Source organism: Cetorhinus maximus, chromosome 9 (assembly GCF_964194155.1).
Source record: "Cetorhinus maximus chromosome 9, sCetMax3.hap1.1, whole genome shotgun sequence".
NCBI classification, from domain to species: domain Eukaryota; kingdom Metazoa; phylum Chordata; class Chondrichthyes; order Lamniformes; family Cetorhinidae; genus Cetorhinus; species Cetorhinus maximus.
This window is the reverse complement of record NC_135887.1, coordinates 29,134,373-29,155,831: the sequence shown is the minus strand read 5'-3', so window position 1 is coordinate 29,155,831 and position 21,459 is coordinate 29,134,373. Positions and strand designations below refer to the sequence as shown.

General features: G+C 45.2%; 1 protein-coding gene across 2 annotated transcripts in view; it reads left to right on the top strand.

The window, feature by feature from the left end:
• The window catches only part of bckdk (branched chain ketoacid dehydrogenase kinase), an 82,673-nt gene that overhangs the window by 53,777 nt on the left and 7,437 nt on the right, over nt 1–21,459 (top strand). For both annotated transcript variants that reach the window (XM_078548400.1, XM_078548401.1), the window contains exon 9: nt 9,280–9,369. In XM_078548400.1, the coding sequence (XP_078404526.1) occupies nt 9,280–9,369 (90 nt within the window). The remainder of the gene's footprint in view (nt 1–9,279; nt 9,370–21,459) is intronic.

Sequence of the window (21,459 nt, the reverse complement as noted above, 5' to 3'; positions counted from 1 at the left end):
TCAGATTGAGGGGACTTGGGGGCCTCTGCCTGTCTTCGTTCTTTTCGTTGGTGTTATGGCTTCTCTTCTGAAGTGACAGAGGAATATTGATTAATCCACTCTCTACCTGCAGTACCATTGCAGCCTGGCAAACCCCCCACCACGTTACACCTTGCAGGGCACATCTGAGTTGTGACCCTCTAACAGCAACTGGCTGGCGCTGGTGTCATTGACACTTAGCACTCAGACTCTAACACCCCTGAGCTTCACAGGGGCAAGGCCAGCCCTTAACACTTCACCACACTGATGCATGCCAACTCAGTATGCCAAGCGCAGCAGATCGTTGAACCTTTTGCCGCACTGCACCCGTGTGCGCACACAACGTCGTGGCTGCTGACCTCAGCTGCCACCTCCGCCCAGGCATTTTTGGTGTGGTGCAGTGGAGGTCACCCCTGGGCACAAGAGAGTCCCTCCTGATACCGATCGACCCCCAAGGACCACGAGGCACTTATTCAAGAAACAGGGGGCCGTGTGCCCACCCGACTTGCCCTCCTGCCTGACGTCTCCAGCTGCTGGTCCAAAGATTCTCCCCTGGCAGCTTTCCGGGAGCTGCCTCTGCTGGTTTTAAACCACCTGCTGGGTCTCCGTTGGACCCGGTGCCCGACAGGCTCCCTACCCTGCCCAGCCCTTCCCGACCATTGAGAAAACGTGGCTCACGCTGGGCAGACCTGACATCACGTTTGCAACACGACCGTGGCTGGGAGCGGATTCCACATCCACTTCCACTCCCGCCGACTTGGCACGCACGCCGAGCGTGAAACTCAGGCTATCCTTTCCATGTCGTTCTTAGGCAGCACCTTCCAAATCCATGATCACTACTTTCTAGAAGGACGAGGGCAGCAGATAGATGGGAACACCACCACCTGGAGGCTTCCCTCCAAGTCACTCAGCTGACTTGGAAATATATCGCCGTTCCTTCACTGTCGCTGGGTCAAAATCCTGGAACTCCCTTCCTAACAGCACTGTGGGTGTACCTACACCACATGGACTGCAGCGGTTCAAGAAGGCAGCTCACCACTCACCTGCAAGGCCTCGGACCAGGTGCTGGAAGATGGGGTTAAAATGGGCAGCTAGTTTTTTATTTTTTGGCCGGCACAGACACGATGGACTGAATGGCCTCTTTCTGTGCTGTAACGTTTCTATGGGCAGAATTTTGCCCTTGGCGTTGGCGGTCGGAAAGCCGTCTGCCATGTGCAATTGGCATGGCACTGCGATTTTACGCTGGCGGGCCAATTAGGCCTGCCCAGCATGAAAGGTGGCTGGAGAAGCTCCGTGAAGAGGTGGGCGGGAGCATGATGTCCGCCGGCTCCAATGGTAAACCGGCGGCTGATTCAAAAGCGGCCCAGGCGGCCCCTGGAAGGATGCTGAAGTCTCGATGGATTCCAGTGCGGTTGGACACGGCAGGCGGGAGGGCAGTCGGCCCCACATCTCTCCGATGAGTGCCCTGATGGAGGAGGTGGCAGCCTTGTCCCCAGAGGCAGGAGGAGGAGGCCCCTGCACCTCAGCAGAAAGGCCTGGGAGGATCCAGGGTCAATGATGTGGTGAGGCACACATGGGTGCAGTGCCAAAAGCACTTCAACAATCTGCAATCGGGAAGGGTGAGTACCGTGTTGGTATGCAGAACCGTTAAGGGTTGGCCACCACCACGCCCCCCACCACGGACCTGAGGGGTCCTAGAGTGTGAGTGACAACTGTCAATGATGCCGCAGCTGGCCAAGAGGGTGTGCCCTGGCTGCTTGGACTGAGTGCCTTGAGGCTCAAGGGCCACGAATTGGCTGGGGTTGGCCAGGCTGCAATGGTGCTGCAGGTAGAGGGTGGACTAATCAATGCTCCTCTATCCTTTCAGGAGAAGACAAGCCATAACAATATTGAGAAGTCATGGACTGGCGGGGGACCCCCACACCTCCTAATCCTCACACGAAATGAGCAGGAGGCCCGGGAGCTGGAGAGACGCCTTGCGCCTCGGTCAACCGGCCGCGGTGAGGTTGGGGTGTCAGAGGGAGGGAAGAGTGCAGTGCACTGAGGTGAGAATGTCGGTTATTGCAACCATTCCAGTGTAGTCTTTGTATTGATGTGAGACTCCAAACTGGAGTCCCCATTGATAGTGGGAAGACGAGGGCACCATGATGCAGGTATCTGTTGTCTCATCAGAGTGCCAGGCATGCACAGTGACAGTGTCATGACTTAAACTAATGACATGTCTTTCTTCTCCCTTTTAGGCTCACCAGCAGGCGGTCGTCATGAGGAGCCTGAAGGCTGAGCCCTGACCCTGGAGGACCACCTTGCTCAGCACTCACTTGCGTCACACCCTCTCTGTCAAGCAGGCACCAATGCAGATACCAGCACCTCGGTGGGCATAAGATCAACGTCCAGTATCTCAGTGCACATGGGTGAGGGCACTTCACACTCGCTTGAGGTACAGATGGAGGCAGAGAGTGCCCAGGGCGCCGGCAGTTGGAGGACTGCTGGGGACCAGGGCAATTCTCAGTCGATGGCCGATGATGGGCCTCTGGAGTCGTCCATGGGGCAGCAGATGCTGGAAGCCCACCAGGGTGTGTGGGAGGATCTGGCGGAGACACATGAGGGAATGTGTGCCATGGTGTCCATTTGGGAAGAATCCCTGCGGAGCATGGCCTCATGGCTGAGCACAGTGTCTCCTCCATGAAGAGAGCGGCGACTCTCATGGAGAGGCTCCTCCAGGGAACTCAATCAGGGGTTCCTGGGGATACGCTCGGACCTGCAAGCCCTCATACCGGCAATGACCTCAGCTGGTCAGTATCAGTGTGGGAGATGGATGAGGCACCTTCACTACTGATCAGTGTGAGGTCCCCGTTTCCTAGTTATTTACCTGAATTTTGCAAGTGTTAATGACAGTAAAACTTGCAGCATTTGCCAGCCTTACTCCACACAATTGACAGCAACTTCTGGAGTTCATACATGTGCAGAAAACACATAAGTCAAGAAGTTCCTGTCAGTGATTCAACGCTTCTCCAGAGGGTGAGCTATTGAGGCACCCCAGACTGCAATCAATGGGTAATTTAGGAATTGACGAGAACATCCACTCTTACACTTTTAGCCTAGTTGTAAAACCCTTGAAAATATATCACAACACCAGTGTGCATTTATATAGCGCCTTTTAACAAGGCACAATAAAACAAGGAGCTTCACAGGAGCACTACAAAACAAAAGAATGACACCGAGCCACATAAGGAGATACAAGGCCAGATGTCCAAAAGCTTGGTCAGAGATAGATAGATTTTAAGGAACGTCTTAAAGGAGGAAGGAGAGGTGGAAGGATGGTATTCCAGAGCTTGGAGCAGAGGCAACTGAATGCAAGGCCATCAATGGTGGCGATTAAAATCGGGGATGTGCAGGCAGCCTGAATTAGAGGAGCGCAGATATCTCGGAGGGTTGTGGATGTGGAGCTGGAGGTGATTACACAGAAGGGGAGCGGTGAGGCCTTGTAAGGATTTGAAAACAAGAATGAGAATTTTGCACTCTGCTGCATGTCTGGAGATCCTCTGGATTTGGTGGCAAATGTAGGGAAAGGGCAAGCCCATCCACAGCAATCACTAGATCTTTGTGGGCAGCTTTCTTAGAGGTCAACAGGATCCGCTACTGTGTGCAAAATCCAGGTCATTATTATCCCGCACATGCCAACATATCTTGAGAAGGCTCCTGGCTCTCTGGGTGGTTATATTTTATTAATATTTTCAGCTGTGTTCCGTGTTGTAACGTAGGTAAACTTTGCTAAACCACTAAAACATTGGTAGTGGCACAAACTTCCAAAATGAAAATGAAAACCTTATTTTTTAACATTTCCTCTTTTTCCCATCTCTGTCTCTTCATTCCAATCCTCCATTCCTGACACTTTCTTCTTGCTCCTTAAAGGAATGGGCCCTGAATTTCCTCAACAGTCTGCTGGACTTATGACCAAAACTCTGGTTGGAGTCTGGCACAATCCATTGGCATTAGGCAAGGACCAGGCTTCATTGACTGCCAACCAATTTTGGGATATTGCAGCCATTCTTATGTAGGGTAGAAGCTTGTCCCCTGCCCCACACCCTCTCCCGGCCCTTTTCAAAGTCTATGCGGCAGAGACACCCTACACTAGGAATTCCTGCTTTCCTGGCTCGTTAGAAACCCAGCATAATACTGGAGGCTGATACATTGAGAGAGATGAGGGACATCAGTGTTATAGGTGGACCCCAGTGAGTTCAGGCAAGGGAACTGATCTGAAATCTCCCTCTGACATAAAAGGGAAGTTCAAAAAAAATTTTGACAGGGGCTAAGAGGGAGCAAAGTGGCATCTGTGAGGGGCGTTGTCTAGGGAAACTTTTCAGTCTGAGGAGCTGAGGGACTTTCCAGATGAATGGGGTAGGTAGGTGTCGGAGATGCACCTTTAGTGACAGGGAGGCTCACTGCCCCCATGTAAATTAGGTCCACCTTCCCTCTGACCCTTTAAGCACTGAAGGAGGTCGGTGCTGGAGGACACCATGGCCGCGTTCCTGGTTTAAGCACTGGGATTGTGCTCCGTGGATTTTTGGAGCCACCGTGTTTGGTTAGCTGAAGCCTGACTTTAGAGGTCAATTTTCAGTAATTTGGATACAAATATGTAAGGCTTGACATGGTCTGTATCATAAATGTTGCTTGAGCAATCAATAAACGCACATTAAATCTGGACGTGACGCTTTGATATAAGCCCTTGGAACATAGCTCCACCAGATATAATTGTTTTCGTGCCTTCACATTCTTCCCGTGTAAGATCTGCAGTCTGAACACTCCTTCCATGGCTGTGACCATCTCCATACTAGCTGATCGTCCTCCACAGCTGAAGGGTTTATAGGCTCCCATTACCCATCTAGTAGGAACATCCTTCCGGATGGCAACCCAAAATTCAGAACCAGAGCCTCCGATCTGGGACAGTTTGAAGCAGAGTTTGAACCATTCACCTCCTGCCTGAGAGATGGGAATGCTAACATTTAGCTGAAGGTTGTGGGGGAACAAAAACTGGGAAGTGAAAAGTTGGGAGTGCTGTAAATACCACACAAATTCTGGCACTATCTCAGAACAGGAAAGACAGTTTGACGTTTTGAGTGGTGGTGTTTTGTTAGAACTGGCAGTCCTGACAGAAGCCTGAGCCTGCCCTGCTTTGCCTATGAGCCCTATTCTTGCTGATCTCTGCCTGGAGACATGTCCTCAGGCAATGCCTTATTTGGAATAGTGGCTCCAGATACGTGAGTCACATCTTCCCGGATGGCTCCCTCTTTATAAATAAACTCTGAAACTATTATAACTCTCAGTTAACCTTTCAGTTGACTGTAGCCATGTTATGCAATTTTAACTTTGCTTGTAAAAAATATAGTTTAGAAAATGTTTTCTGACACAGTGTAAGCTGTTCTCAGTGTTTATCAAACAGGATACAGCTGGTGGCCAGATACAGCTCTGACCCCTCCCAGTTTTGCACTGAGTATACTTGGCAGCAGTCTCTGACAAACATAAAGGAGAAATCATGTTTGTTCAAATTTCTTCCATTATCACAGCAGTTAATCTGAAATGGGAGTGTAAGAGCTATGTGGGATTCTTCATCATTAAACTGGGTGACAGCTTGTTGTTTTCAATTAGCTTATTTTAGGATCCTGCTTTTTTTTTAATAGCTGACTAATTCTTTGCTACGATAAATCTGTAAACCTGTCAGGAAACAGTTATTGAATACCAGATACTTAGGATTCGTTGATAGGGTCTTTCTTTAACTATCTTGTTTACCTTTCCCACCACGAACTTTGAACATCAGGATATTTTCAACCGCTAGGGCCCGTTAGCTCCATTCATTCTGTTCCTAGCTTTTTGTTGCATTGAACGCATTCTCCTCCAAACCCACCTCTCTCCAGAATTGCCTCGAACCCACCTGAGGGGTTGCCTTCAGTGGCCATTCCCAGTAACTTGCCCCTCCCCTCTGGAACACTCTGAGTGAAAACATTTCTACTAGGGTTGCCAACCCTGCAGGATTGGCCTGGAGTCTCCAAGGATTGAAGATAATCTCCAGCACATTCTGTGTGTGACCCTGGAGAAAAATCATCGGGACATTAAAAAGTTTTGTCATTTTCTTTGAACATTTCTCTTTACCAGATAAAATATTGAAAATGGCAGGGTTTGGGGGGGGCGGGGGGAGGTTGTTTGGCTGACAGTCAAGCATTATCCAATTGGTTTATGAGTGGTCTTGTTTTCCAATTGGCGTAGGAAGGCAGTACGTCACAAGGATGAATCCATTGGCCAGCTAATGGCTGGACCATGGGGGCAAGTCATCTGATGAAACCTCCAGGAATACATTTAATCACAGTTGGTAACCCTAGTTTGTGCCTGACTTCACTTCCTACTTCCTATTTTTTAACATCTGCCAATCAGATTGGACAAATTTTGTCAATCCCTATCATAATCTATCAAACTTCAGTCAGGTCACCTCAAACCTTTTGTAGAGAGAGAGAAACTAACTTCCTTTGCCAATTATTCAGTTGCTTCCAGTATTAACTTGACCAAGCTCTCCTTGTTCCTCTTCCTTTGTCTCGCCAACTTTTTCCTATTATGCTTTTTGTTGTTTGACTTGCTAGAGTCAGGTCAGTCTCCCCCTCCAATGACTCAGTTTGTTTCCTCTCTCTTGGCTTGTAATTCAGCGGGCTAGATTCTTTGCCTGCTGACTATGATTTAGGTGCAAACAGCTTGTGCACCTACAGCATGTGGACTGCAGCATTTTAAGAACATGGCTCACCACCACCTTCTCAAGGGCAATTAGGGATGGCCAATAAATGCTGGCCCAGCCAATGACACCCACATGCCATGAGAGAATTTTTAAAAAGCTTGTTTGTCTTTCATAAGGCACTTGCTCACTATCTGGATCTTTGACTCCATGGTAGAAGATTGCTGCCTTGCAACTTTGCTCTATCTTGAGAACTTTCTGGTTTTCTCCTGGTTACGTCGCCTATCTCTCCACAGAGCTTCTTGTTGTGAACACTGTCATAAACAAACAGGCCGAGAGCCCTAGCACAAATGCGTCAAAAACATATTAAGCCATGACCTCAGTTTAAATAAAGAAGTGATTTACTAAGTGTGTTTTCGACACGATCAGAACGGTGTGGTGGAGGCAACGTCCGTTTTACGTGAACCATTTGTCCTGTTGCATGCACAACTCCACTCTGCAGGGCTCAGCAGAAGTATTTGAGCTGTTTTCTAGAATACTTCCCACAACACTGCCTGTGGAAACTAGTTGCTCCACAACTGCTGCCAACTCCCATTATCCCTGCAACCGATGCAATAATTAATTCGGAGAACTGGGAAGAACCAACCCTCCTGCTGAATCATTGATACTCGTTTACAGGAATTAAATTTTCTCTGTTTTTTGGGGTTTTATGTAAGCTGTTACTGTTAAGCTTCTGATCATTTATTTATTGTCAACGATGACCTACTTTAACTTGGTCCCTGTCCAGCACAGACTCCGATGCCAAGACTTTGTGGGGATGTTCATTGCAAACATTGACTTCTGAAGTTGTTTCTTTTGTATATTCAGTTTATTTTCCCCTAATGCTTTGAATGTTGTTTTTCTCCTCTTATCCCGAATTTCCCACTGCAGAACACACTGTCTTGTAGTGGGAGAGCAGCAACCTGTCTCACCCTTAGCTATTCAGTAGGTGGTGTGAGTCTTCTGTCCTTTGATTTTTAAAAAATTTGATTGCGAGATGTGGGCGTTGCTGGCCAGGCTGGCATTTATTGCCCATCCCTAATTGCCCTCGATCATGGTGGTGAGCCACCTTCTTGTACCGCTGCTGTCCCTGTGATGTAGGTACATCCACAGTGCTGTTAAGGAGGAAGTTCCAGGATTTTGATCCCCTGACAGTGAAGAAACAGTGACCTATTTCCAAGTCAGGATGGTGAGTGAAGACGGAAGATGGTTATTGTGCAGGTTATGTATAAGGCCAGATGCAAACCTTACCTATATTTTTATATATGTATGAATATTGTATATTTATATCATGTATTCTAGATCAGTGACATTTAGACAGTGGTACATAAGTAGAATTTATGACCCCCTAGCTAGATATCATTGTTTATATTCCACATGAGCCTCCTCCCACCTTACTTCATATCTCCCTATCAACAGCTTTTCTCCTTACGCATTTATCTAACTTCCTTAAATATATCTTCACTTTTCACTTCAGCCACTCCATGTTGTAGTGAGTTCCACAACTCTGGAATTCTCTCCCTGGACCTCTGTGTTCCTTAAAACCTGCATCTTTGCCCAAGCTTTGGGTCTCCTGAAGCTTCTCTTGTCTTTAGTTGATTGAAATCTTGTTATGTGATTTGGTGTCGTATTTTGTTTGATAATCTCCTGTGAACAGCCTTGGGATCCTTGAATGTGTTAAAGGTGCTACATAAATGAAAGTTATTGGTGTTAAATTCCTTACTGAATTCATTAGTGACTACGTTATATCTATACCCTGTAGTTTTGGATTTTCCAAGTGGAACTATCTTCTCCCTGTCCACCCTATTGGCCCCGTTTGTAATTTTAAAGACCTCTACCACATCACCTCGCAGCCCTTTTCTAGAGAAAAGGGCTTCCAGTCTGTTCAGTTTCTCCTGACACTTGTACCCTCTCAGTTCTGTTATCATCCTTGTAATTGTTTTTTTTTGCACTTGCTCCGGGGTTTTCTATATTTTTGTGCAATTGAGACCAGAACTGTGCACAGTACTCCCCAGTGTGGTCTAGCCAAGGTTCTAGGTTAATCTCAGAAGATTGTTATAATTAGTCGTTTGGTAGCAGAAAACTTGAGTATTGCTGAAAAAAGAGACAGTTTTTGTCGAAGCTTTTCATCTTGTACTCATCAGGATATTTTCTTACGCAATGTCCTGAGTGCAAGACGAAAAGCTTCGACAAAAAAAGTCTTTTCTCAGCAATATGCAGTGTTGTAATTGGTTATTAAAAAAAACCTGTACCTCAGTTCTGCAACTCTTGAGAACTGCTGCCTGTAACTCCCTGCTAGACATCAGATATCCCCTAGACGCCCTTCTGCGGGACAGTGGATTCGAATCTTTACTGTGTTTGTTGTTATCTAACAAATTCAATATTTTAGAATTGAAATGGCTCGCACAGGAAATGACTGGGCGAATGTATAAATGCTGGTGGGGACATTGCACCTCTGTATGTCTCGTGGGGTTTAATTGTCTGTCTGTCTCTCTCTCCTTTCACAGAGCGACGATGGAGAGTCACCTTGACACTCCTTATAACGTCCCTGACGTTGTGGTCACCATTGCCAACAACGATATTGATTTCATTATCAGGTAAATCATGTTTGCTGGGTAGTTCAACTTGTGCCTGTTTCTTTGTGCTGACAGCCTCTTCTCCTGATATATTATTATGTTTTGTGTCAGCTATGCAGTTTGCCAAGTATCCTTATTTATCCACAGGAACAGCAACTGGAAAGCAATAGGGAAATGCTGAGTGCCCGAATTATCTGTGTCAGCTTTTCCCCCGGCTCTGAGAGTGACACTTCATCTGAAAGCCCCTTTTCAGCTGACTTTGTTTGTTTGTTTGTTTCTAAAACAGCTTATTGCTGCTGCTCCTTCAGTAATCACGAAAGGCTGGCTCCCTTCACTACCCAATTTTCCCCACTGACCATCACAAGACTCATCCACTGAGGCAAACCTGAGCAAGAAGGCCAGTGAAGGCTGGGATTCAAGCACAGGCCTTCCGGCTGAGATGCTACTGCTATCAGCTTGTGGATAATCCATGAGGTGATTTGCAAGCCATGTGGGTGCTGAGAGTCAGTATGTACCTGTTCGGCAGCACACGGTGCCGAAGGCGGCTTTCAGCCCTGAGGAAGGGTCTTGGACCTGAGACCATCGACTGACTGACTTCTGTTACTCCACAGATGCTGCCTGTCCTACTGAGTATTTCCGACTTGGTGTTTTCACATTCTCAGTACCTGCAGTAATTTGCTTTTCTTCATTTGGTGTAGCACATCTATTAACAGCTGGCTGGAGTACAATCCTGGTTCAGTCCATCCTTGGGAGCAGACCTGCCCCTCCACACTGCATCGAGAAACCAAACTTAAAAAGAAGTGGAGGGAGGAATCCTGTGCCCTTCCCCATTGCGAGTTTCGTGGCAGGAGGGCATTTAATCAGGTGGGAGGGTGGCAGGTGGGGACCCCGATTAAGTCTGTGGAGGGAAGACCAGTGGACAGCCTTCCTGCCCTGTTGCCAATTGAGGCCTTTATTTGGTCAATTAATGCCCACTTAAGGGTCTCACCCCTCTGCCGCTGGTATTAACCCAGTGGAGGGTGGGATGCTCACCATGCAGGGAGCTCGTCAACTGTGGCGTGTTTGCTTATGGGTTCCTGGGGTGGGGGGATTGTTCTCTCGTTCAAAGGCACTTAGTGGCTGATCGAGGGGAGACCCGAGAGCCATGCCCTTGCTCTTGCTGCCAACCCACCTGCCTTGTAGCCCCCACCCCCTCTGCACTTCCTGCCATCGCTCATTGTGCCTGAGTCCCTCAGGTGGGTGTAGTTCCGGCAGCAGCCACTGCCTCACCGGTGGTGCTGCTGAATACAGAAGAGTTGCCAGCCTCTGATTGGCTGGCAGCTTTCAGCGGGGTGGGGGGAACTTCCAGCCCCGGGGTCCTTGATCCCGGGGGAAGGCCCATCACTGGCCAGTTAAGTTCCTGAGTGGCACAAGATGAGGCAGGACTTCCCGAAAGAGGTGATGGTGAGGAGGGGGTCTTGCCGGCTCTCCAGCTGACAGCCGAGACCCCCATCGCCTCCACAAGATTCCACCTGCATACTTTGCTTTTTTTCTTGTAGTAAAACGTCCTAAGGCATTTCACAGAAATATCATCAAGATACCAAATCACATATCGATATTAAGAGAGGCGACCAAAAGCTTGTTCAAATGAGGTAAAGGTTTTAAGGGAGTGTCTAAGAGGGGTAGAGAAGGGGAGAGGTTTAGGAAGAGTGTTCTGGAGCTGGGGCCCTGGGCAGCTGAGGACATAGCGTTCAGTGGTGGGACAAAGGAAAGCATATAAAATACTCTAAAACCTGCCCCTGTCAGATCACTTTTGTATGGAGGTCTTGAGGAACACGAGCCTACCAATAAGTTTTATGTTTGAAAAAGATGCTAGTGGTGACTAAAGGGTCTACAGAGTAAGTTAATTGAAGCTGTGCTCCAATAATGAATCCTCATTATAAGCCCAGCTCAAACAGTTGGTTTTCTGTGTTGAAGGAGGGAACTGTGACCCACTGTCCCTTTGTGCAATGCTCGGTATTGGGAGTTGCTCTGGGGGACTGGCGAATAGCTAATGTAAAACTCTATATTTAAGAAGGGGGATAGAGCATGTCCAGGGAATTAGACCAGTCAGCTTCACATTGGTAGGAGGAAAATAATGGAATCACTGCAAAGGGAGAGAATAGAAGAGCATCTAGAAATGAAAAATACAATAATGAATAGTCAACATGGATTTCAAAAGGGAAACTCTTTCTTGACCAAACTTATTGAATATTTGAGAAGGTAATAGAGAGTAGACAATGGTTATGCAGTGGTGTTGTTTATGGTTGTGCAGTAGATTTAAATCATCTGGATTTTCAAAAGTTCTTGATAAGATGCTGCAAAATGGACCAATCATTAAGGTTAGAGAATGAAAGGTCAAGGGGCAAGTGACAGAATGGATTGCTGGTTAGCTTCAAGACAGAAAGCGGAGTGGGGGTAAAGGGTTGCTATTCACACTGGTGGGTGGGTGGTGGTGTTCCACAGGGATCTGTGCTTGGGCGCACTACTGTTCGTAATTTACGTTAATTTACAATAATGATTTGGACTTTTGAATCAAAAATATGATTTCTAAATTTGGGGATGACATCAAACTCGGGAGCATATTCAATATTGAGATGGACTGCAACAAATGGTATTAATAAACGACAGAATGTGCAAATAATAATGGGAGACAGTGGCATGGTGGTGGCACAGTGACACAATGGTAATGTCACTGGACGAGTAATTCAGAGGCCCAGACTAATGCTGTAGTGACATGAGTTCAGATCCTACCATGGCAGCTGGTGGAATTTAAATTCAATTAATAAATGATCATGAAACTATCATCGATTGTCGTTTTTTTAAAAAAATGGTTCACTAATGTTCTTTAGGGAAGGAAATCTGCTGTCCTTATCTGGTCTAACCTCCAGACCCACAGCAAAGGGATTGACTCTTAGCTGTCCAATGGCCAGGCCACTCAGTTCAAGGGCAATTAGGGATGGGCAACAAATGCTGGCCATGCCCACACCCCATGAAAGAATAAATAAATAAAAACGGCAGATGAAGTTCATAGATAAATGTGAGGTAGTACATTTTGGTTAGAGGAATAGGGAGGTTACTTATTACTTGGAAGGTGCAAGTCTGGGTGAGGTAGAGGAACAGAGGGGTCTAGGGACACAAATACATCAGTCATTAAAAGTTGCGCCACAGGTTAGCAAGATCATTTTTTTTAAAAAAAAAAGCAAACACTAGGTTTTATTTCTAGAGGGCTAGAATTGAAAAGAAGGGAAGTTATGCTGAATCTGTATCGAACCTTGGCTAGACAACACTGAGGGTACTGTGTTCTGATCACCATATTATAAAAAGGATATAGAGGCACTGGAGAGGGTGCAGAGAGGATTTACTTGGATGATACCAGAAATACATGGGTGTACGTTTCAAGAAAGGGTTTAAAAAAAAATATTTCACAGAATGTGGGTGTCACTGGCTAGGCCAGCATTAGTTGCCCATCCCTAACTGCCTTTGAGAAGGTGGTGGTGAGCTGCCTGCTTGAACTGTTGCCATCCATCTGGTGTAGGAACACCCATAGTGCTGTTAGGAAGGGGGTTTCCAGGATGTTGACAGTGAATATAGTTCCAAGTCAGGATGGTGTGTAGCTTGGAGGGGAAGCTGCAATTGGTGGTGTTCCAGTGGTATTTGACAGGCTGGGTCTCTTGAGAAAAGAAGGTCGAGGGGTGACCTAATAGAGCTCTTTAAAATTATGAAAGGTTTTGATTGAGCTGACACAGAGAGAATGTTTCCTCTTGTGGGGAAGAGCTTGACTAGAGGCTGTCAATATAAGATAGTCACCAAGAAATCCAATCAGGAATTCAGAAGAAATCTCTTCACCCAGAGAGTGATGAGAATGTGGAACTCACTACCACATGAAGTGGTTAAAGTGAATCGTATTATTATATTTAAGGGGAAACTAGACAAACATACGAGGGAGAAGGTAATAGAGGCTTATGACGGTAGATTTAGATGAGGAAAGTTGGGAGGAGGCTTGAGTGGAGCATGGACTGATTGCACCAAATGGCCTGTTTCAGTGCTGTAAATCTCATGATATGTGTGCTTGCTGTGACTATTCCACACGCGTAATCAAGTAGCATCACTCAAAGAATAGGGTGTTCTCTCTGGGCTGAACAACCTTTATTCCTCTGCCAATGTCAATAAAAAAAAAAATCACCTGATGTATCTTATTTCTATTCCTGGGTGTTTACTGTGTGGAATTATGCTGCTGCAATTTCCTCAATTACAACAGTGACCTTCAATCCAAAAGTGCTTCATTGCCTGCCAAATGTTTTCAGGTGTCCTGGATGAAAGTCATGATACAAAAGTAAATTTGCTGTTTCTTCAGCAGACTGTTTATTTGTGACCTGCTGCCTTCATTTCCCAAAAAGCCTTGAGTCAGTACAGATCACTTTTCATGTCCGTTGCTTCTGAAACCTGATGTATGAGTAAGCAAAATTGAGATCACAGATGTTCGTGGAGTATGTTACAGTCTTGTCTTGCCATAATATTTCAAACATTGCTGTCAGAATACAGCCAGCAAGTGATGCCACTTTCACCATTCTAACTGATCTCATACTGAAGTGTGGAGTGATGTCAGAACAGGTAGGCACTTATTCCAAAATCACATCGTTAGTTTTCACATGTACACTGATGACACTGAGCTCTACCTCACCATCACCTCTCTCGATGACTGATGCCACTCATGCTAAATTATCCAACTGCTTGTCTGACATTCGATACTGGAAGAGCAGATATTTCCTCCAGTTAAATATTGGAAAGACTGAAGTTGTTGCCTTCAAACCCCTCTCTGAACTCCATTCCAACTACTCCATCTCTCTTCCTGGCAACTATCTGAGACTAAACCAGTCTGTCTGCAGCCTTTGTGTCATAGTTGACCCCAAGATGAGCTTCTGACCTCACATCTGTACCATCACTAAGACCGTCTATTTCCACCTCTGTAACATTGCCCAAATTTGCCCCTGTCTCAGCTCAGCTGCTACTGAAACTCTCATTCGTGCCTTTGTTACTTCTAGACATGACTATTCCAGTGCACCAGGGCTGGTCTCCCACAGCCTACGCTCCGTAAACTCTGCTGCATGTGACCTTGCTCGCACAAAGTCCCATTCACCCCCCCACCCCCGCGGTTGCAGGCCCACGTTTGTTCCCAATCAAGCATTGACTTGATTTTAAAATTCTAATAAAAACATAAGAACTAGGAGCAGGAGTAGGCAATTCAGCCCCTCGAGCCTGCCCCGCCATTCAATACGATCATGGCTGATCTCATTTCGGTCTCAACTCCAATTTCCCGCCCTGTCCCAATAACCTTTCAACCCGTTACTAATTAAAAATCTGTCTATCTCCTCCTTTAAATTTATTCAGTGTCCCGGCATCCAGTGCATTTTGAGGTAGTGAATTCCACAGATTCACGACCCTTTGAGAAAAGTAATTCCTCCTCATCTCTGATTTAAATCTACCACCCCTTAGCCTAAAACTATGGCCTCTCGTTCTAGAGTGCCCCAGAAGGGGAAACACCCACTCCACGTCTATTTTGTCTATCCCCTTTAGCATCTTATATACCTCAATTAGATCTCCTCTCATCCTTCTAAACTCTACCGAGTATAGGCCTAAACTCAATCTCTCCTCATAAGACAAGCCCCGCATCTCTGGAATCAATCTACTGAACCTCCTCTGAACCGCCTCCAGTGCAACTACATCCTTCCTCAAGTAAGGGGACCAAAACTGTGCACAGCACTCCAGGTGCGGTCTCACCAATGCCTTGTACAGTTGCAACAACACTTTCCTATTTTTATACTCTATTCCTTTAGCAATAAATGCCAAAATTCCATTTGCCTTCCTTATTACCTGCTGTACCTGCATACTAGTTTTCAGCGATTCATGCACGAGGACACCCAGATCCCTCTGCACTGAAACATTCTGAAGTTTCTTTCCATTTAAATAATAAGTCGCCATTTTATTCTTCCGACCAAAATGGATAACCTCACACTTATCCACGTTAAACTCCATCTGCCAAATTTTGGCCCATTCACCTAACCTGTCCACATCCATTTGTAAATATCTTATTTCTTTATTTCAACTTACTTTCCCACCTATTTTGGTGTCATCTGCAAATTTAGCTATAGTACCTTCTATCCCTGAATCCAAGTCATTAATATAGGTTGTAAATAGTTGGGGCCCAAGGCCCTGTGGCACCCCACTAGTTATAGCTTGCCATCCAGAAAAAGACCCATTTATCCTGACTGTCTGCTTTCTGTTGGTTAGCCAACCCTCTATCCAAGCTAATATATTACCCCTAACTCCGTGTAATTCTGTGTAACAGTTTTGAATTTACAAATCTGCCTTTAATTTCTTATTCTGTTTTATTTTTGCGATTTGGACAGTTTTGGGCCTGAGAAGGCACAGGTGGGGATGTTGATTGTGCTTGTAGCTGGGTTGCTTGCCAGGCCACTTTCAAGGTCCTTGAGTGTAGGTCTATAGATATGAGAGACTGTAGGACATTAGTGAACTCCGTGGAGTTTACGTGGAGCCCAACAACTTGCATGTTGCCTTTTTTGGGGTAACAGCCTATGAATTACCAGATTTATTGCATGAAATTTCACAATTTACCATCGTTGGATTTCCACTTCCTTTGGTGTGAGGAATGGCTGGCTCTAATTTTAAGGTTCTGCTCCTTTGTTCTGGACTTCCCACCAGAAGAAATTGTTTATCTTTATCTATCCTATCAACTCCTTGCGTTTTAAACACCTAAAATACATCACTCTTAATCCTCTATACCAAAGGGAGTTCAGTCCTAATCTATGTGACTTGCCCTCATTATTTAACCATTTTAACTCTGATATCATTCTGATGACTGCACCCCTTCCAAGAGTAGTATATCCTTCCTCAGGAGGGGCACTTAGAACTCAGAGCAGTACTCTAGTTTGGACCTGACTGGAGCTTTATATAACTATAGAACATTCAGCCTTTTTGTATTCCAGTTACCTTGCAATAATGGCCATTAACTTTTTTGCACTCTCTTTGTATCCATTACTTTTGGTTTCTAAGGGAACAATAAGCAACAAGTGTCATATTGAAGGTTTCAGTGTTAGTGGCGGTGACATGCTGTCGACTGTGCCATGCCCGAGTTAGTGAAATCAGTGGATTAGTTAGTGTGCATGAGTCAGCTTTGCACAGTGAAACGCTAGCATGGTATGTGATTGCAGAAGGATTGCTGCTTCAGTTTGAATGTGTGTCACGACTATTGGTGTTTGAAAGCACTGTGTCGTTATTCACTCTAGCGTAGCTTTTCAACTCACCTACTCCTTGACCATGGAATTAAAGATTTGGAAATAGAAAGTTAAACTGGTGGATAGTCAGCTAATATTGCTGTCTTTTTTTTGTTTCTTGAGATGTGGATGTCACTGAAAAGTTCAGCGTTTGTTGTCTGTTTGTAATTGCCCTTGAACTTGGCTTGCTAGACCCTTTCAGAGGGCTGGAGTCACATGTAGGCCAGACCAGGTAAGGATGGCAGATTAGTGAACCAGATGGGTTTTTACTACAATTGGTGATGGTTGTCATGGTCACCATTACTAGCTTTTTATTCCAGGTTTATTAATTTGTATGCTAGCTGCCATAGTGGGATTTGAACTCGTGTCCCCAGAGCATTAGCTTGGGCCTCTGGATTACTAGTCCAGTGACCTTACCACTACACCGCTGTTTCCCCCTAACATGCGACCTGAAAATGACAGAGGAAAACTCCAGGTTAGCTTCCATGATTGCACACTGGCTTTGGGCAGGGATAGCTACAGAGGATGGAAGGGGCTGGCCTATCTCAGCTCTTACTGTGACGTTACCCAGGTTTGTCATGGGAACAGGTTGCAATAATAATGCAGCAATAAAGATTCAAACAGGAGAAAGTAACAATGGATGAAAAGATTTTAAAAGCAAGAAGAATGTCAAGCTATCTTTTCCCCTTCACCTGTTGTGTTTATTCCTGTTGACTGAATGTTTACTCCATCTAATTTGCTCTTCAGTCAGTAAATTTTGCCATAACTGTAAAAAGCACTGAACTAAATGAACGTCAGATGGACTGTCTGGCAGTCTGCCACGAATCAAAATTAAAAAGACCGAGGACTGGAAGCAGGGTTCTGGGAAAAGGATCAAACCATTTTACTAAACTGACTGGTTTGGCTGGGCAAGCCACCCAGAAACCTGAAATCTCTCAAGTAGCACAGGATGAGCAGACACTTCCTGCTTTCCTAATGGGGACCAAAATAAAATGTGACTTTATCTGCAGACAGTGCCCAAACAGGACAGTGCACAAGGCCAGCTTATGTATGATGCAGTGAAATTGTCAGCTGTAAGCAATCCATCGTGTGCTGTTTGTTGCTTATAGCAGGAAACATCAAAGTGCAGAATAGTTTGGTAACATGTGACATTACAGTGACATGCTGTCGAGATGGGCTGGCTATAATCAACTGCAAACTGACAAACTGTTATTCAGCGCCTTTCGCAACATCGAGACATCCCAATGTTCTTCCCCATCAATGCAGTAATGTGTACTCACTATGGTAATGCAGAGAATGTGGCAGCCAATTTGTGCATAGTAAAATCCCACAAACAGCAATAAGACAATTAGCCCATTAACCTGTTGGTTGAGGGATAAATATTGGCCAGGACACTGAAAAGAACTCCCATGCTCTCATTTGAATAGTACCATTGGATCTTTTAGTTTAACATCTCATAGGAAAGACCATACCTCCGACATTGCAGCACTGCCTCCGTATTGCACTGGAGTGTCATCTTGGATTATGTGCTTGATTTTTATAGATATAAAATTAGCTGTAAAATTGTCTTTTTTTTTTAAAAAAGAAAAGTCATGAAAGGCTTTCTATAAAAATGGATGGGACCATCGGGGAATCAGGATTTCAGGCAGCTTGAGCTCACTGCAAAGGAAACTCTTCAAAGGAATTGTCCAATCACTGGCCATCCTGAAACTAACTGTAGAAATCAGGAAATTCTCTAGATTGTGGTGAATTACCTAATCTCAGGAAAGGTTGATTGTGGAGCTGTTATGATGGACCCGGACTAAGGAGGGGAGTAGTCAACCGAGGCTTCCATTCCTGATTGTTACCCTGCAATCCACCCATGAAAGTTGCTTGTGTGGAGGTCAGGAAATAGTAGGATTGAGCTATGCTTCAATATTTCCCTCCTGTCGCCCAGCCAAATACCCCTCAGCGCTGAGGCCACACATGAAGAATGGGTAGTCGAGTGAGGTACGAGAGAGACAGTCTGTCTAACCCAGCCCCAGAATAGCCCACTGCCTTCAGAAAAAAAGGTTGTTGGGGGGGGGGTATAATTATTTGAAAACAAATCTTTTTGTTTTTTTGTAAATCCTATTAATCCACGCAAAGGGTCTTTCTTCTCTTGAGGTTTTCTTCTGTATGTGGAACCGGGTCTGAGAGGTGAACATGCTTGACTTGATTTGGAAACCTGGTATTTGACAAATGAGAATAAATTTACATTGAAAATGGCTTTCACTAAGAGAACACATCCCTTACTAAATATGGTGACGGGGTGAACACAGTCACTGCGTGTGGATCATTATGGCAACCACTGAGTCAGATTGACAGAGAAGATCAAATGAGCTGTCACAATGTTTTTTTCCTGGTCAGGGTGCTGTCTCAGCAGGTTTGCATCTTACATTTGGCAAGCAATAAGGCAGTGAGCTGCAGTAAGTGGTAAAGCCTGCAGTTAATAATGTGGGCAGTGACAGCTGATCTGTCAGATCATAGGTACATTGCCTTTCCTGATAGTAGGCAGGCATTAAAAGGGGCCCATTTACAAGATCATAGATATTTAGCAGGAGAAGAGGTACAAAGTGCACTGTTAGAGAGTCAAAAGGCAAACAGTAAGACTTGAGCAGATTGTTTGTGATTTTCAAGTTAATGTATAGTAATAGAAAAGCACATTGGATTCCTGCAGCTGCTGTACAGTACAACATATGTATATGCTTCACAACACAATTTCCCTTTCACAAAACCACATTGACTCTTCCTGATTGTCTTATGATTTTTTTTAATGTCCTCCTATTACCACATTAATAATGGATTCTAGCATGTTTCCCTTGACAGCATCATATAAATGCAAGCTGTTGTTATCAGGAACTTTATGGGAATATCCATATTGAACCTTGTGGTAAGGGCTGCAGTACAGAAGTATTTGTTCTGCCTTGTCAATAAAGCAGCATTTAGTACCCATTCCTAGTTGCCCTGAAGTGATGATGGGGGGCCTTCTTGAACTAATGTGGGCTTTGCAGTGAGGGTGTTAGGTCGGGAATTCTAGGATATGGATCCAGCAATGATGAAGGAATATGTCTTAGTGGGGATTGTAGATGACTTGGAGGAAAACTTGGAGCTGATGGTCTTTCTTGGTAGTACAGGTTGAAGAAGGAGAGAAGCTATTGAAATAACTTTGGGAAAGTGATGTAGTACACCCTGTAGGTGGTATGTACTGCAGCCACAGTGCACTGGTAGTGGAGTGGGGTGGATATTGAGGTCAGTGGTAGGAACACAATCAGGTAGTGTTGGTTTTTTTGGGTGTTCTTGTGGCTGTACCCATCCAGATGAGTGACAAGTTGCACTCCTTGTAGATGGTGAATAGACTTCGGCGGGGGGGAGAAGAGAGGGGGGTGCTGGTCAGGAGGTGAGCTACTCATTGCAGAGCATCCAGCCTGTGCTTGGAGCTGAGGTGTTGATCAGGCTGGTTCAATTAGAACCTCTGGTCAGTCATGAGCCCTTCAAGGTGTGGCAGACATGACATGTTGAGCGGTAAGAGTAGATGACTGGGCATTCTCTTATTCTTGATCATTACCTGGCACTTACATGGTGTGCATGTTGCCTGGCATCTGTCAGCTCAAGCCTGCATTGCTTGAGTCTTTCTGGTGTGAGCTGATTTGTGAATGGTGCTGAACACTGCAGAGCTCTCACTGAACAGCTCCACTCCTGCGGGGGAAGGTCATTGATGAAGCAGCTGAAGATGGCTAAGCCAAGTACACTTCCCTGAGGAGCTTTGGCAGTAATATCTTGGGCTTGTGCTGGCTGGCCTCCAACACCCACCGTCATCTTCCTGTGTCTTCACTGGAGGGTTTTATCAAAGGTTTTGTTAATTTAAAATCAAATTATGTCCTGAACAAGGGCTGAATTGGGGTAGGTTTTACAATCAATATCATTTTTTGTGTTTTATGCAGAAAAATGGCAGCAGAGCAAAATAGTGTATTGATCATTAGATGAGGGTCTTTCCAGTATTAGGATTCAAAGGCTAACGGTCGTTAGAGTACATCATTGTGCCAATGAGATATGGCATTGGACTGTTCTTAAACTTTAATTGTTTTACATCTTAATTCAATTGGTAACTGGTAGCACTTATTGGGGTTTCTCTTTGACCCCCAGTGACTTCAGTTGTACTTGGACCTCTTGTCATTTTTTTGGTCAAATGCTGCCTTGTTGTTGAGGGCAGGCACTGTCCTCAAAAACATTCTGCTCTGGTGTCCAAAACTAAGTGATTCTGGTGGAACCCGAGTTGAGCATTGGGAAGCAGCTTATCAGTGAATTGGTGCCACCATTACTAACCCTTTACTGATAATTGGAGTAAGGTTGATTTGGGTGGGAATTAACTGGGTTTAATGTGTCTTTTTTTTTGTGGATTGTCTTACATGCACCACTGCTGCTGTTCCCCAATTCTGTCAGACTTTAGTGTGTATTTTAGGATGGGTAAACTACTAGATTATCTGAATATGTCTCAAATTCCACACCCCTTTACCAGAATTCATTACTTTTCCATCAAAAAGGATAGATTTTTCAGACCCTTAGCTTTTATTCTTAACTTAAATGATCATTTGGATCTGAACCACCGAAACTGGTTGTACAAGTGCTTGATAATCATGCTGAACTTTTAATCAATCATGCCTAAATTTATTGATAAAAGAAACTTATCTTTTCACATTGATTTTGATGATTAAAAGCCATCCACAGCCCTGCCAAACCTTTCCCCCTCAGGATAGCTCTCGTTGTGGAAACAAGCTCA